The 16,171-nt window shown below is 38.9% G+C and overlaps 1 protein-coding gene across 3 annotated transcripts in view; it reads left to right on the forward strand.

The window, feature by feature from the left end:
* The first annotated feature begins 1 nt into the window (after position 1).
* The window catches only part of SLC39A9 (solute carrier family 39 member 9), a 43,627-nt gene continuing 27,457 nt past the window's right edge, over positions 2 to 16,171 (forward strand). The window contains exon 1 of one of the 3 annotated variants that reach the window (XM_058567203.1): positions 2 to 1,046. In XM_058567203.1, the coding sequence (XP_058423186.1) occupies positions 951 to 1,046 (96 nt within the window). In that variant the 5' untranslated portion in view covers positions 2 to 950. Of the gene's footprint in view, positions 1,047 to 4,145; positions 4,195 to 16,171 lie in introns of those variants that run through there. The other 2 variants (XM_058567202.1, XM_058567204.1) reach the window with 2 other exon arrangements.

Here is a 16,171-nt window from a genome sequence, read left to right on the forward strand (position 1 = left end):
CACGGGGTATGTTTCGGAACTTGAAAAAGAATCTTTCTTTCCAAGACGCTGCCTCCCATACTCTCGTTATTAGACATATGGCCAAAGTGATCACGGACATAGACAGTGACACAAGTCATCTTTCATTGGCCCTACTCAAAAATGGCGGTAGTATAAGACTTACGGGCCATAGGTCGGTTGTAACCCGGAAGTACCTTTCTAAAGGATGGGGTGGTGAAGCCATCCGGAAGTGGATATAATGAAGAGGTGCCACTTGGCGGCCATGGCAGCTGTAGTATCGGTGGCTCCGGGTCAAGGCCCAGCGGAGTGGAGTAATATGGGCAGCACCGGGTATAGGGCAGGGACAGCTTTGTATCAGCTTCGCTGTTGAACCCCTAAGAGCGATTGTTAGAGACCTGCAGGACTCCTTTCCCCATTCTAGACTCGGAGGAGAGTTTGCCGGGACTGGTGGGCTGGTCCCAGCCTGGGGGGATCACTGGTGTGGCTGCCCCAGGGAGATAGGGGCGTCCGGAGAACGAACAAGTTCGGTTGGGTTTTCCTCATTTTCCTGCTGCCGCCTGGGACGTTGTCTGTGGAGAGAGCGGGCCCATTGTGGCCACCTTCATTCCGACAATTGAGGAAATCGCTCATTCGCATATTTCCCCATTGACTCTTCCCGTCTCTAACTGCTAACCCACGGGAATCCAGTGATTGACATCTGAAAATACGGGGGCTGGGACCTAAGATTGCTGAAAGTTCTCTCTGGTGCTAATATCAGCGAAAAGGGGCTGTTTCCAGGTACGTTCAAGAGAAAGGTGTCTCGTGAACACATCTGCTGGTGGGGAGGACGAAAGAACTGGAAAGTCCACTTGTTCTCTTGGAATCACCACACGCATTTGAGAACCTAAGCACCCTTTGAAGCCACTGAAAATTTGTAGACTGGTGGTGGTGGGTGAATAAAGGAGGGCAGAATGGATGATTTCATCTCCATTAGTCTGCTGTCTCTGGCTATGTTGGCGGGATGTTACGTGGCTGGAATCATTCCCTTGGCTGTTAATTTCTCAGAGGTAAGAAATTCTCAAATTTTTGTCAGCTGTCAGGATGGCCGCCAGGAAGTAGTGACGGTTGTAAAGGGAAGCTACTTCCCCAGTTAATCTCAGAGCTAAAAGTCTTGTTAAGAAAGACTGTCTTTTAAAAAGATGCATGACATTTACTAATAGAAACAAACCTCATATTCAGCGCTGGAGTTAAGGGGAGGAGTTGATCCACTGAACCCCCTGAAATTGCATACCACAATTTGGGGCTCTGTGCGTTTTCCTGGAAAGAGGCACCATAACATTCTTTTGATTCCCAGAAGTTCCAAGGAATCAAAGTTCTAGATTGCTATCAAGAAATATAAATGGACAATGTTATTTGTCCATATGAGTTGAAATCAATATAACTTCCCTCTTTGAGAAAATCAAGCACAATTTTTTGGAGGAAAGGTAGTGTTTTTGGATACCTGTATTAGAATGAAAGTAAGAAAAAAAACTAGGTTGTTCTTAACTCACGTTTCCTTTTAAAGAAAGAGCATTGGAGTGGATATTCAAAGTTGTTTTCAAATCTGTTTGCTTAGAAATGAATTTTTTGTTAATGTTTTGACGTTTGGGTTAATTTGTTTGGTTATTATTACTTGAACAAACATTAACTAATGGGGAAGAAAGATAGATGAAAGCATTGTTCAATGAAAATGCAAATAGTTTCTTCAGGTTGTCATAAAGAGTTCACAGCATGCACAGTGCTCAAAGATTTGGGAGAAAAATTCTACTTTCAGAGGGAACAGCATTTCATAAGGAGGCCCTGGGGTTCAGCAGTAAAATAGATGCAGTTTCACTGCAGGGACTGGTGGGCTGGTCCCAGCCTGGGGGGATCAGCGATGTCGCTGTTCCAGGGAGATAGGGGCTTTCAAAGCAAAGGGGAAAGGAGATTGGCCAGAAGTAGAAAGGAAAGGTATGGATGAGATGTGGGGTAGGCCTTGAAGAAACCTGAAGGAAGAGGAGGCATTGCTGGTAAAGAAAATAGCCTGTGGGTGGGAAAGAAGATGGGACTAGATGTTAGGAGTTTGAGAAATAGTAAAGCCCACAGCCAGATGGAAGGGAGGCTTGAATTGTTGCTGCTCTTTTTTGTTTCCTTTTTTTATCTGTACTCCTCAGCATCTAATGATAACATTGAGCTAAATTTTATTTAGCACGTACATTACCTAACTTCCTTTGAGAAAGTCAGGTACAGATGAGGAAACTGAGACTCAGACAGATTATGTAATCTGGACAAGTTCATGAAATGTGAGCTGTTTTTTAAATCTAGGTTTTTCTGACTCAGAGCAGTTCTTAGCCACTCTGTCCATTGTGGCCAAGGTAGGAAGAACTGGTAGCTCATTCACCAAATCTAGGCCACAGACCTACTTTATTAGGTTAGCAGAGTGTTTAATTTTATTATTGTTAGTTTTTCCTCTGTATTCCTTCAAGACATCAGTTGGCTAGAGCTGAGTAGCCATAGATTGTCAGGGTCCTCCTTGGCTCTGAAGCCTCCTTCACTCATTTGGGCCACCTGCCTGTGCAGTGCCTTGTGAGTCTGCTATCTTTCCTCTGACATAAACCATATTTTCTTATAACCACGTTAGAATTGAATTGACGTTATTAGGGCTGACACTTGTGAGGTTTAAGTTGGTTTGTATATTTGAAAACTTATTGAGGTAACATTTATAATTCAAATAAGGAACTGATAAAACTTTTTATTTCTATAAAATGCTTAGAACTCTTCCATTTTCAGTATTCTCTCGAACTATCTTGAGTGATTTTTGCAATATGCAGGTATATGCTGCTTTTCTTTTTGTATGTGTTTACATTTCCTTTCAGTGAAATGAGTGGTGTAATTAACCAGGCCATTAATAAAGATAATTAGTATGACATGTCAATTATGGCTTTCTAAATTGATGGTCAAGTGGTCTTTTCCAGCTGTAATCTTAAAATGCTATAAATCAATATTCATAGTATCTGTTTATTACTACAGCAGAAACAATGCATTTTGAGATGTTAGAATAAAAATCAAAGTTATATATAACTTAGTCAAAGACATTTTAGAATTCAACTGGTGTTTTCTATCTCCTAGGAATTAAGCATTTTTTTCTAGACAGATTGTACTAGTATTATCGACCAATCTATCGTGAAACTATTGAGATGATAAATTTGTAAAAAATGAACTTCATTCATAGAGGCTGGGAAGCACAGTTTCTACCCTTAGAAAATAGCTCCCCAGATTCCTACATTGACTCAACAACTTTCCTTTTTAAGGAAATCTACTTTTCTTAGGGACTGGAGTTATTATAAATAAAAGGACCAATAAACCTAATTTATTTTACGGTTCATTTTCATTTACATGAGAAAGATGTGTTTTTAATTCATGTTCTTAATCTAGGTGCTGCTTTGTCATTCAGTACTTTTTTCTTCAAAATTTCTCAGAGCAGGAACAAAAGATCAATAAAGCCATTAATTAAGGCAGGATTACTATTTATAAATGAGTTAAAAATTAAGTAGTCTGAAATTGCTGTAGTGGCAGTGTATACCTGCCATGTCTGACTCTCAAGAGGTTTATGTGACATTGATTTCTCTGTCACTTTCTCAACATTCCTTGCCCCCAAACCAACTTTCTTGATGCTTTGCAACTTCTTTCTTGCCTTTTGACCTGGCAACTGTACCTTCCTGTCTAAATGATTTCTAAAACAAAGGAAAAAAATCTCGCATTCTCAAATGCATTTATAAGTAACTCTGATAATCAAGATGCTCTCTTCTTCAGCATATGGGAAGGAGAAAAACAGAACTTGTAAAGGAGGCCAAAGCATGCTTTACACAAATGAGATCCTGTCTGGAAGGGAGTTGGACACAGCACTTTAGCACTGTGTTATGTTTTTTAGATTTAGTTTTCTTTGGCTCTAAATGAAAATGTTACACAAGTAGGTAAAGAGCCTACAACTTAGTATTACTGGTATAAACCCTGTTTAGCATGTGCTCTTATTGATGAATGAATTAAGATATAAATGATGGCCAAAGGGGGATTTTAGATTAATTATCTGAGGATTGTTATTTGCCTGAGCATGTCTCTTCTTTGTCACAGAGCTGGTAACAGAGAGCAAGCTGCGTTTGCACCAGAGCCCTAGGGTGGTGCTCCTCAGACTATCTGGTAAATGACCAGTTTTTCTTCTTGTTGAATTTCCATTCCATTGCAGACGAATATATTTGTAATGAAATATTAAGAAAATCAAGTGGAAAAAAAGATACGCAAAATACAAGCCCAAATGCAGTGTTACTAGATTTAACAGACTATAATTATAATAATCGTATTGCTATAAAATTTTTTGAAGAGTTCCTCTCAGTTTTGGACCTTTCTTGTTGCCGCATTTTTCCTGTGTTAAAACAGTATAAACCCATAGGTATGCAGATGAAAGTAGTGCTGCTCCTACTTCAATAAAGAATTTAAGATGATGAGTAATGCGCTAATTTCAAAAGGAACTGTCTGAGACAGGTAGTGTGGTTTAAAATCAGTGTTACCACTTGAGCAAGCTGTTTAACATCCGTGTCTCTTCTGTTAAATGACCTTATAGGATTGTTGTGAAGATGTAGTAAAATAATATAAGCACAGGGCTTAATTCTGTGTCTAGAACATAATAAGAACTTTAGAAAACATTGAGGATTATTTTCGGTACTGATTACAAACCCCCCCTCTCCCCCCCCCTCAAATCATGGAAACTTCTCAGCAAGTTGTTTGGAATCCGAGAGATCTTGTTTGGGGGTTGGCAATCCTGTTTACTGTGAATGTTCCATTTGGAGGGGCCGGGGCTTTTCCTCTAGTCTCTCTGCCTTACAGTATTTTTTTTAGTATTTAACTTTTTCTTCATTATACTTATTCTCATTTTAAGCTTTGTTTTGTTTTTCATTTGTGAAAGTTTTGTGTCTATAACAACTGACTCATTCATAATAAATATCTTTGGGGCTTTGAGTTATCACCAAATCCAAGGTTTGTGTCTACAGAACAAATTTGTTCAGTATGCTATTTCTCCCACAATTGGTTCTTTTTGAAGAAGATTTGACAAAGTTGCATTTTTAAGAACTTTTGCGTTGTCTGGTATATTAGTCTTTTATTCTCTTATGGTAATACAAAAGATTTTATGCCTTGTTGGAATTTCACTTCTAAACTCTTAACATTTTAAACTTTGCATTCTCTGTAATTTACCCATATCTGGAAAGCAATCTGTAACTTTGTCTTTCCTCAGATTATTGTCTGAGAAAGTTACTGTCTCCTAAGTATCTTTACTTGGTGAAAGTAGGTTTAGATCAGTTAAAATCCAGCTACAGTCTGATTCGATATTATTTTCTTGAAAACCTTTCTTTTCTCTAGGGTATTATATGGATCAACATCATTGAAACTTATCTATATAATTAATAATACTAATAATAGTTAAGCTTATTGAGCTCCTTCTATGTACCAGGCACTGATGTGTATTATCTTATTTAATCCTTAGGCCAAGACTGTGAGATAGATGCTGTTAAACCTCACTTTACACGTGAACATCCTCAGGCTTGGAGAGGTCACAAACACTGGTAGAGGTGGGATTTGAAACTAAGGCAGTTTGATTACCGGTCCAAAGCACTTGGCCATTAAATGATTTTTCCTTTCCTAATGAACACTGTGTAAAGAAGGAATGAAAATATCATGGATCTAAATTGGCATCTTTAGCTCCCCAAATTAGGAACCTTCTTTATTTATTTATTTTTTTTGTGAGGAAGATCAGCCCTGAGCTAACATCCGTGCTAATCTTCCTCTTTTTGCTGAGGAAGACCAGCTCTGAGCTAACATCTATTGCCAATCCTCCTCCTTTTTTTTACCCCAAAGACCCAATAGATAGTTGTATGTCATAGTTGCACATCCTTCTAGTTGCTGTATGTGGGACGTGGCCTCAGGATGGCCAGAGGAGTGGTGCGTCGGTGCGCGCCCAGGATCCGAACCCGGGCCGCCAGTAGCGGAGTGCGTGCACTTAACCGCTAAGCCACGGGGCCAGCCAGGAACCTTCTTAACACCACTAACATTTTACCCCTTAAGCTCCCCAAATTAGGAATAGAATATCTTTAACTTCGCCAACTTTTTACCTTCCACAGTATATCTCCTGCTTTGTGCTTAGACAGTGTAGCAGAATTGAAACTACAGAGGTAAACAGTCTCCAAATACCGTTGAAACCCATAAGAAAGAACTATGTCTTAGATGCCCTTTAACACCTGCCAAATTGGAATCTGAAGCAGTTCCCATTTTGAACTATCCAAGATTAATTCCACACTCGATATCTTCATTGTTTAGTCAATAATAAGTGTGCTATTCAAGAACTGACATCGTTTTTGAGGGAAGAAGACCTGAACTGGATTCAGAATGCTTTTGTATGTGACAGTCTTAACCTCTCCTCTAAATGAATAATTTAGATGTGAGACTGTTGAATGATAATGAGGTTTAAGATCCTCGGTAGCTCAATTTGGAATTCCAGGAAACAAATAGTAATGCTATGAGTAAAGGCATTTCTTAAAATTTATGATGGGATTATAGAAATCTCAGTCCTCCTTGAATGCTAATATTCAACCTCAATCCTCCTTGAATACTAATATTCAATGTCTAACTTTACTGAAATAAAATAGAAATAGGTATCACTTAGTCTGGAAATTCTTCTCCCCCAATTATACGGATTTTTAAGTGACAGAGTCTTAGGGTTAACTACTAGATAATTACATCAAACCGTCTATTGCAAACCCTGTGGTTATCTAGGGTTTAATTTTCTATTAATCAAAAAATTATACTCTAGCTTCTGCACCTTGTTGTATGTACCTTTCATTAATTCTTTATGCATTTGAGAAGGCAAATTGGGAGAAGAAGACAGGTGCTAAAAGCAGAAAATGAAACAATGAAATGGGTTTTATAGAGAAACAGGTTAGCATAGTGCTTAAGAGTATAGATTCTGGAGCTAGACTATGTAGGTTGAGATCGTGGCTCTGCTATTTGCTGCTACATGAACCTTGGTAAATTAATTGAACTTTTAATGCCTCTTTTGTAAAGTGGGGATAGTAGAAGTACCTACCTCATAGGACCGTTGTGAGGATTAAATGAGCTAATATATGTAAAGTGATTATAATGGAACACGCTAGGCATAGTAATTATTTAATAAATATTAATTATTATAATGGAGCTGAAAGAGAAGAATATTGGCGGCACCTCTCTTGTGTAGAACTTGTCCATCCAGAAACCTCATTAATTTAAAGGACCAGAAAAGTCTGATTAGCTAAATAGCCTGAAGAGCAAGCATTTTACTTGCTCTCTACTGTCCTTGGCTCTCACTCGGCTCCTTTTTCTGTAATTCTAGTAGGCTAGTATGCCAGTTATCAATTTTTTGCCTCTCAGCTCCAAATTCTTCACTCTTCATTGACTACCTTGCGAAAATGGATGGGAGCCCTTTAAATATTTTTCCTTTGCCAGCTGGCACAACGTTGAGTGTTGTCAATAAAGGATACTGGCGAGAAATTGTAAGAGGAGGGGGTTTTCCTTCTTGGTTCTGGCATGCTTGCTCAGCAGGCTCCTAGGTGACTTCTCTGGCACCAATTCCTGTAGCGCAGGCAGCCTCCGCAGTGTCCATCTTCCCCAGCGCAGGCTCCTGTGCGTGTGTGGCTTCTCCAGTGCCCATCTCCTGCACTGCAGGCAGCTTTTCAAGTCCCAGACTCCTGCTGAACACACAGCAGTCAGTAGTTCCCACTGGCACCCGCTAGAGCGGTTTTATAGGAGAGTCTCTCCAGTAAGACACTGCCATGAGCAGCTTTTCCAACACCCTAGAGTGCAGATTTCCAGCAAGTTCCACCAGTGTTGCACCACAGAAACATCTCTGCCTGTGATATTGTGATTTAAATGAGAAATATATATTTGGTTTTCGTACTGTTTCTGGCATAGAGGTCCTAAAACCCTTGGAATTTCCCAAGTGGTGAGAGCCCTAAAGGTGTCTTTTGTTATGTGAATGAGGTGACTTTTGGAATGCCCCTAGGTAACCTAAGGGTGGGGGCTGGTTGCTGGGAGAACCAATCATGTGATTGGAGGGTTGGAACTTTCAGTCCCACCCAGGAGGGGAGGGGCTGGAGGTTAAATCAGCTGCCAATGTCCAATGATTTAATTAATCTTGCCTATTTAATGAAGCCTGCATAAAACCCTAAAAGGGCAGGGATCGGAGAGCTTCCGGTTGGTGAACATGTGGAGGTGCTGGGAGAGTTTCGAGCTCAGAGAGAGCATGGAAGCTCTGTGCCCTTTCCCCATACCTTGCCCTATGCGTCTCTTTCATCTGGTTGTCCCTGCGTTATATCTTTTTATAATAACCCAGTAATCTAGTAAGTAAACCGTTTCTCTGAGCTCTGTGAGCCCCTCTAGCAAATTAATCAAACCCAAGGAGAGGGGGTCATTGGAACCTCCAATCTATAGCTAGTCGGTCAGACCTGGCCTTGCGACTGGCTTCTGAAGTTTGTTGGAGACGGCGGTCTTGTAGGAGCGAGCCCTTAATCTGTGGGATCTGATGCTGTCTCCAGGTAGATACTGTTAGAATTGAGTTAAATTGTGGGACACCCAGCGGGACTCCCAGCATGGCTTGGTGTGGGGAAACCTCCCCCCACCCGCCACACACATACACACAAGTCGGAATTGGTCCCAGAACCTTTTACTGCCATTTATTGAGCTCCAGCCATGCCCTCTCCAGCAGGGTTTGGATCTCAGCCCTCTTGGGACTTTTTCTTTGAGCACTCTTATCTCGGTCATAGGATTATCACTGCTCCTTTTATCTGCTACTTTTATATTCTTTAGAGTTCTCTCTTACTAGCTAATTTCTCATTACAGTCATGCATGCTTAACAACTGGATAAGTTCTGAGAAATGCATCATTAGGCAATTTCCTCGTTGTTGTGGGACCATCACAGTGTACTTACACAAACCTGGATGGTATAGCCTACTACACACCTAGGTTGTACGACACTAATCTTAATGGAACCACCGTTGTATATGTGGTCTGTCACTGACCGAAATGTTATGCAGCACATGGCTGTACCCCAGTCCCCTGTTATTCTTTATATTAAACGTTCCATGTTTAAATTATTTTATAATTACTCTTTCTTGATTGGACTCTCACTAATACAACTAGGTAATGGGTCATAAAAGCGAATAACTACTGAGGCTGACCAGTGAAGCAGGCCTGGAGTAAGATGAAACAGTTCAAGTGTCATGATAGATGGCAGCTGACCTTGGGTGTCAGTGCTTGAGAGTAGTGAGAACCTGGGTCAGCTGAAGAGCATGTGCCATTTGATGACACCGGCCCTGGTGTTGCCAAATCTTCCTACTTTTCAGAAGCTGCAAATCCGTGTTTTTATATGAAATTTTCTGAATTTTACATTTTGGCTACTAATTCAAATATTATTACATCACTCTGTGGGCCAAACAACCCAGGTTTGTGAGTTACCAGTCTAGAAGCTCTGAGCTGGACTATCTGATTTCTTTTTTTTTTTTTTAAAGATTTTATTTATTTATTTATTTTCCCCCCAAAGCCCCAGTAGATAGTTGTATGTCATAGTTGCACAGCCTTCCAGTTGCTGCATGTGGGACGCGGCCCCAGCATGGCCGGAGAAGCGGTGCGTCTGTGCGCGCCCGGGATCCGAACCCGGGCCGCCAGCAGCGGAGCGCGCGCACTTAACCGCTAAGCCACGGGGCCGGCCCTGGACTATCTGATTTCTAAGCTGTTTGAAAACTAGACACAGCAAACTAGAAGGGATGGGGGAAGCTAGTAGAGGAAATATGTCACAGCATGACAACAAGGGGGAGACTGAAAAGCATTGCAAATTATTACAAAACCTCGAAGTGCAGTTGTTTAGAACTACTTAATAAAGGGGAAAACATCTCTGTGTTTACATTAAGGGTGTTGTGCTCTCTTATCCGACCACAGTACAATAATTGATAATGATAGCTACAGTGTCAACTTATGTGTCAAGTTCTGTGTGGATTTTAACAGTGACCTTGAAAGCAAAGAATTCTTGTCCTGTTTATAGGTGAGGAAACTGAGCCTCAAAGTTTACTAAGTTCAAAGCCACTATTTATATTGCGTCTAATTAAATGAACAAATTTTTTTAGAAATCCTGGCTATATAATGGAGGCTCTTTGTGAAAAATTTAGAAAACATGATAATGTGTAAAAGGAAAATAAAATCATGTTATCCCACTGTACAGTGAGAATCACTAGTAACATTTTTGTTTCTTTCCATTCTTTTTTTCTATTTGTTTGCATTTTTATTATGGTTGATGACATGGCGTATGTGTAATTTTACATTCTCCGTTCTTTTACTTGGTACTATAACATAGGCATCTTCTTTTATTATTAAAAACATGTTCTTGGCATTTTTTAATGTCTTCATTACGTTTAGTTATTTTATGTACAGAAATTCTTATTATGCATTTAATTTGTTCTTAAGTTTTTGTCTTGATAATAGTGTCGAATGAATATTTTTGTGTCGAATGCTATGACCATATTTCAGGTTGTTTCCTCAGGGGTAGAATGACAGGACCAGAGGGCATAAATGTTCTTTAAGAAGGTTCTCAATCTATATTACCAGGTTTTTTTTAATGCATTTTTTCAAATAAATGTGAATGACACTGTATTCTCACAAACATTGAGTGCTATCATTGTTGATTTTTAAAAGTTTGCTAATTTCATAGAGAAAAATGTATTTTTATTGTTGTGATTTTTCTGTTCAATTGACCTTCTTATATATTAACAATATATTATTTATGGCCAATGTTTTTCCAGGTTCTTTCCCAATGGGTTTTTGTTTTTGTAGTCACAGTGAACAATCCTACGGGATTTCCATTTGTGTTTAGTTCTTTTATGTTTAGAAAGGACTCTGATACAAAAAGTAAAACACATTAGTCTTGTTTTCCAAGATTGGAGGAAGTGGCATTCGTAAAGCATTGCTTGTTATTACCTCTGTGTCACATGAATTGGGAAAGGGGAAGCCTATATGCCCCTGGCAAAATGGCAAGGATCGTAGCATTGTTCACCCAAACTTTTATCCAAGTGTCTGGGTTTTGTTTTGTTATTTTTGCAGAGGAGGGGCTCTGCATGCTACTGGTGATATTGAAGATAACTAACAACAACAATACTCTGTGCTAGGTGTGCTGGTATTGTGCTCCTACGCGATAATAGAAGTAGTCATCGCAGCCCCTTCTTACAGAGGAGGACACTGAACTTGCTCAGGGTCACACAGCTGCTACTTAGAGGCAGGAAGCTTTTTGGCGTCTTGTCTCAGTTGTAAGGACTTGAAGAGATAAGTTCATATTTGAATTGTCTTCATTACCTGTTACTGACACTCAGCAGCAGATAATGTAGTAGTTACATTGATGTTAGAAAGCATCTCCTACTTGAAGCAGGTTTGTTTGTAAGAAAATGAAGAAAGGTTTTGTTGCCTGAACAGGAGTTCCTCTGTGCCCTATAATATTTCGTCTCTTCAGTGCCTAGAGCTTTGAAGGGATCAGTCTTATAACAAGAGACACATCTTTAATTTTTTAGGAAACTATAGTTGATGCTTTCAGTACTAAAATGAGCATGGTACCAGGGGGATTAAAATAAACTATTTTCAATATTAAAAGCTTTTAAAATTATCGGCTTATATTTAGTTGAACCAAACAATTTATTGACTGTTTGTATGAGCAAGGAAAGAAAAACCATTTAACTACCTTAGTGTCTGCCAAGAAAATTAAACTGACTTCAAAGCTTTGCACCGATAGTTAATGGCATTGAGTACAAGCTGTTGTTTTAATTAATACGTCTGGGTCAATCCTTTGACTCAGTCAGGCTACAGCTGTGAAATTGTAACGTGAGAGAACATAAAACCAATGGCATTGCACAGTTTGTGCCTCTCTTGAGCAGATATTTTATTTCTCTGACAGAAACTATTGCTCTGGGAACTCTCTTTTCATCTTGAACTACACTTGGAATTTGTAGTTCTTCATTTAAATACACCCTTTTAGTGATTTACCGTAAGCAAAGGAGAGAACCGGTCAGCATTTTAACTTTGACATACACAGTTTTGAGATTGAATCCCAAGTTGTGAAGTTATATGAAAGAATATAACTATACAAATAACACATCTTTAGTGCTTGAAATAAATCAGGTTGTGTCTAAAATCATTTAGGTAGTTAAGAAATTTTTAAAAAATAAAAATTGAATCTACAGCCCATGGCAATAATGCTTATTTTTTTGACTACTGATTCTTTTTTTCATCAAAAGTGTTGCCTCTGTAGTATTGGTCACCGTGAGAAGGTTAATAGACATTTACCAAGCTGATAAAATTTATGTACGATAAATAATCTTTTTTAAAGATTTTATTTATTTATTTACTTTCCCCCCAAAGCCCCAGTAGATAGTTGTATGTCATAGGTGCACATCCTTCTAGTTGCTGTATGTGGGACGCGGCCTCAGCATGGCCGGAGAAGCGGTGCGTCGGTGCGCGCCCGGGATCCAAACCCGGGCCGCCAGCAGTGGAGCGCGCGCACTTAACCGCTAAGCCACGGGGCCAGCCCCTAGGATAAATAATCTTTATATCACTTTGCTGAAGATTGAAACAGTGAACAAGATTTTGAGCTCCTTGGAAAAAAATAGGTATCATTTCAGATATTTGCATTAATGAAACAAATGACAGCATTGCCTCGCATTTACTGTGATGGAATCCCATTATGGTTCTTTATTAGATGTACTTGAGTATCCCTTGAGCCAAAGCATAAATTCCAAATCAATTAACTACTGAAAATTCTTGATATAGTTACATTTATAAAGAATATGTTAGGCGTGTTTCCCAGCACAAGTATTCTAAAGAGGTTCCACTACACTTGTATAATGGTGGGTACCAAGTCCCTCAGGCCTTGCATTGCTGGGCACTTCATTCATTCTTTCAGTAAACATTTAGGGAGAATCTGTTATGTGCCAGGTACTGTCCTATAAACTAAGGGGTTTATAGGACAGTACCTATATAATTATATAGGTACCAATAAATATATTGCAGTACTTGCAATAAATTTAAAACAAAAATCTCTGCCCTCACAGAACTTGCAGTTTTGGGAGAAGGTTACAGGGACAAGCAAACATAGTGTTCAGTGAATGTTTTAACTTCATTTGGTGAATAAATGTGCTTTAATTTCAAAATGAACTGAAAACATAATACAGTAATTATAGCTCACATTGCCTTCCCTCCAAGGAAATATTACAGAGCTAGATGATTCACTCAGATTTACCTTGATGATCTCTTCCTACAAATTCTCAAATTCTTTGTTTCTGAATTTTTTTATGGCTATACAGATCTCACACTTACACTGTAGATCGAGGTTTTCCAGGCTTTTGGGTTTCACAGGCCAGTAATATTTCTGAAATTAGGGAGGACTGATACAGGATAGCCTGCTTTTAATTTTGCCAAGTGAGGACACTAAAAATAAAAACTGTTGTTACCATTATTTCTTAAAAGGAAGGACCAAAAAATAGGTAGGACATAATCTCAGAATAAAGAATAGTTCTCAACATTGAAGAAATAAAACCTTATAAAAACTCATTCCATTGTCCTTATTTCTCTTTGCCATGGACCTTTAGAAACTATCAATAGAGAACAATTATAAATAATTATACTTTTGGTTTTCCTCTTGATGTTGCTAACAGATTCTGCTGACTCACACTATTTAAACAGGTTGTATGATTGAATGGTATCTTTTTTCAGAGATAAATTTTATATAGTGAATTGTATGTATTGTGTCGTGTGATGGACATTGTCTTGGAATGTACAGGGCAGCAGACTGCAATGTCACATCTGATCGTGCTTCTACCACTAACTAGCCTAGCCGTGTGATCTTGGGCAAATCATTTCTCATCTTTGGCCTTTGATTCTTCATCTATAGATTGAGAGAGGATCATTTCTTACATTTTCTTCCAGTTCTTAAACTTGGATTCTGTGTTGATAACTTTGGTAGCTAGTATCCATCTGTTTTTTTTGTGAGAAAGACCAGCCTTGAGCTAACATCCCATGCCAATCCTCCCCTTTTTGCTGAGGAAGATTGGCCCTTGGCTAACATCCGTGCCCATCTTCCTCTACTTTATATGGGACACCGCCACAGCATGGCTTGACAAGCAGTGCATCAGTACGTGCCTGGGATCCGAACCTGTGAACCCTGGGTCTCCAAAGTGTGTGCACTTAACCAATGCACCACCAGGTGGGCCCCAATATCCCTCTTTTTAAAGTATGTGTCTAAAGATTAATAAAAATTTTTAGTGTGTCTTTCTAAAAATTTGGAGCAAGCTCCTGTTCATATTCCTTCAGCTGAGAACATTTAATTGTTCATACGTGATTAACAAAGAGATATAATTTCATGACTGTGTGCTTTACAGGCTTACCATGATTTCTTTGTAATGACATTAGCTGCACATGGAGATTCAACTATTTTCTAGTTTGCTAGGGCCTTTGGGAAATTCTTATAAAATCTATTGCAATTGATAGTATTCAAAAGTTTGGTCCATTTAAATATAAGTGAATAAAACTATGGGTAATTTCACCTTGGCTACAAGACTGTCTAAAAATATTAGATTTTTAAAAATTACTGAAAATTTAAAAGGCAGCATTTATGATAATTATTTTTTACTTTCTTTATGGATTTGAAGTTTTTGTTTGTAGTGCCCATAATGTCTAAGTTATTCTGGATGGTATGTGTCCCTCCGTTGTGTTAAGTGGTGCTACTTCACCTGCATCTTAATTTTGTGTGGTATGCAAGCCTCAAAAACTCACTTCTGGGGCCGGCCCCGTGGCTTAGCAGTTAAGTGCGCGCGCTCTGCTGCTGGTGGCCCGGGTTCGGATCCCGGGCGCGCACCAACGCACTGCTTCTCCAGCCATGCTGAGGCCGTGTCCCATATACAGCAACTAGAAGGATGTGCACCTATGACATACTACTATCTACTGGGGCTCTGGGGGAATAAATAAATAAATAAATAAATAAAATTAGGAAAAAAAAAAAACTCACTTCTGCTCCTGCCTTTAAAACTTGTCTCAGTGTAGTACTTCATGTGGCTGCAGTGTAGAATATTATAAAGCACTTGTAAATGCCTAGTGATTTTGTGGATTGATCCAGAATTGTGAACACCACTGGTTTCTCCATGCAGTTATTGACATAAAATTGTAATGAGTGATTTTGAAGAAATATCTGTATGATAGATGAGACTATTTAAGATAAAATTTTGGAAATGCCTTTTAGTATTCTACACAGACCTCTGACCCTGGTTTCAAAGGGCTGCCATGAAAAACCTTTGTTAAAACTGAATATTTCTAAAATGAATCCTTTCAGAGGTCCTGGCTGAGTAAATTACTATCCAGGTAACTTTTTTATAAATATGTAAATTTATGGAGTAAAAGGTACAGATCTTAATACAGTTTGATGAATTTTGACAAATGTATACAAATGTAACTCACATCCCAGTCAAGACTTAGAACATTTCCATCATCCTAAAAAAATAACCTGCTGCCATTTTCCAGTTAATCCCCCCTACCGCTGCATTCCCGCACTAACCCTTCCTGCCAGAGGCAGCCACTCTTCTGATTTGTATTGCCATAGATTAGTTTGGCCTGCTTTTAAACTTTGTATAAATGGACTCATACGGTACGTACTCTTTTTGTCTGAGCTTCTTTCATTCAGACATCAGGATAATGTTTTTGAAATTCATTCATGTTGCTGTATGTAGCAGTAGTTTATTCCTTTTTGTTACTGAGTATAAGTGTACCACAATTTGTTTATCCATTCTCCTGTTGATGGACCTCTGATCCAGATTGTGGCTATTATTGATAAACCTTCCATGAACATTCTTGTATAAGTTTTTTTGTGGACATACATTTTCATTTCTCTTGGTAAATACCCAAAAGTGGAATCTCTGGTTTAACTTTATAGTTGACTACCAGTTTTCCAATGTGGTTGGACCATTTTATGCTCCTACCAGCAATGCAGGCGAGTTTCAGTTGCTCTGTATCCTTGCCATCATTTAGTTTTGTCAGTCTTTTTAATTTTAGCTATTCTAGTGGGTATGAAAGA

This window comes from Diceros bicornis, chromosome 24 (genome assembly GCF_020826845.1).
Source record: "Diceros bicornis minor isolate mBicDic1 chromosome 24, mDicBic1.mat.cur, whole genome shotgun sequence".
Taxonomy (NCBI): Eukaryota; Metazoa; Chordata; class Mammalia; order Perissodactyla; family Rhinocerotidae; genus Diceros; species Diceros bicornis.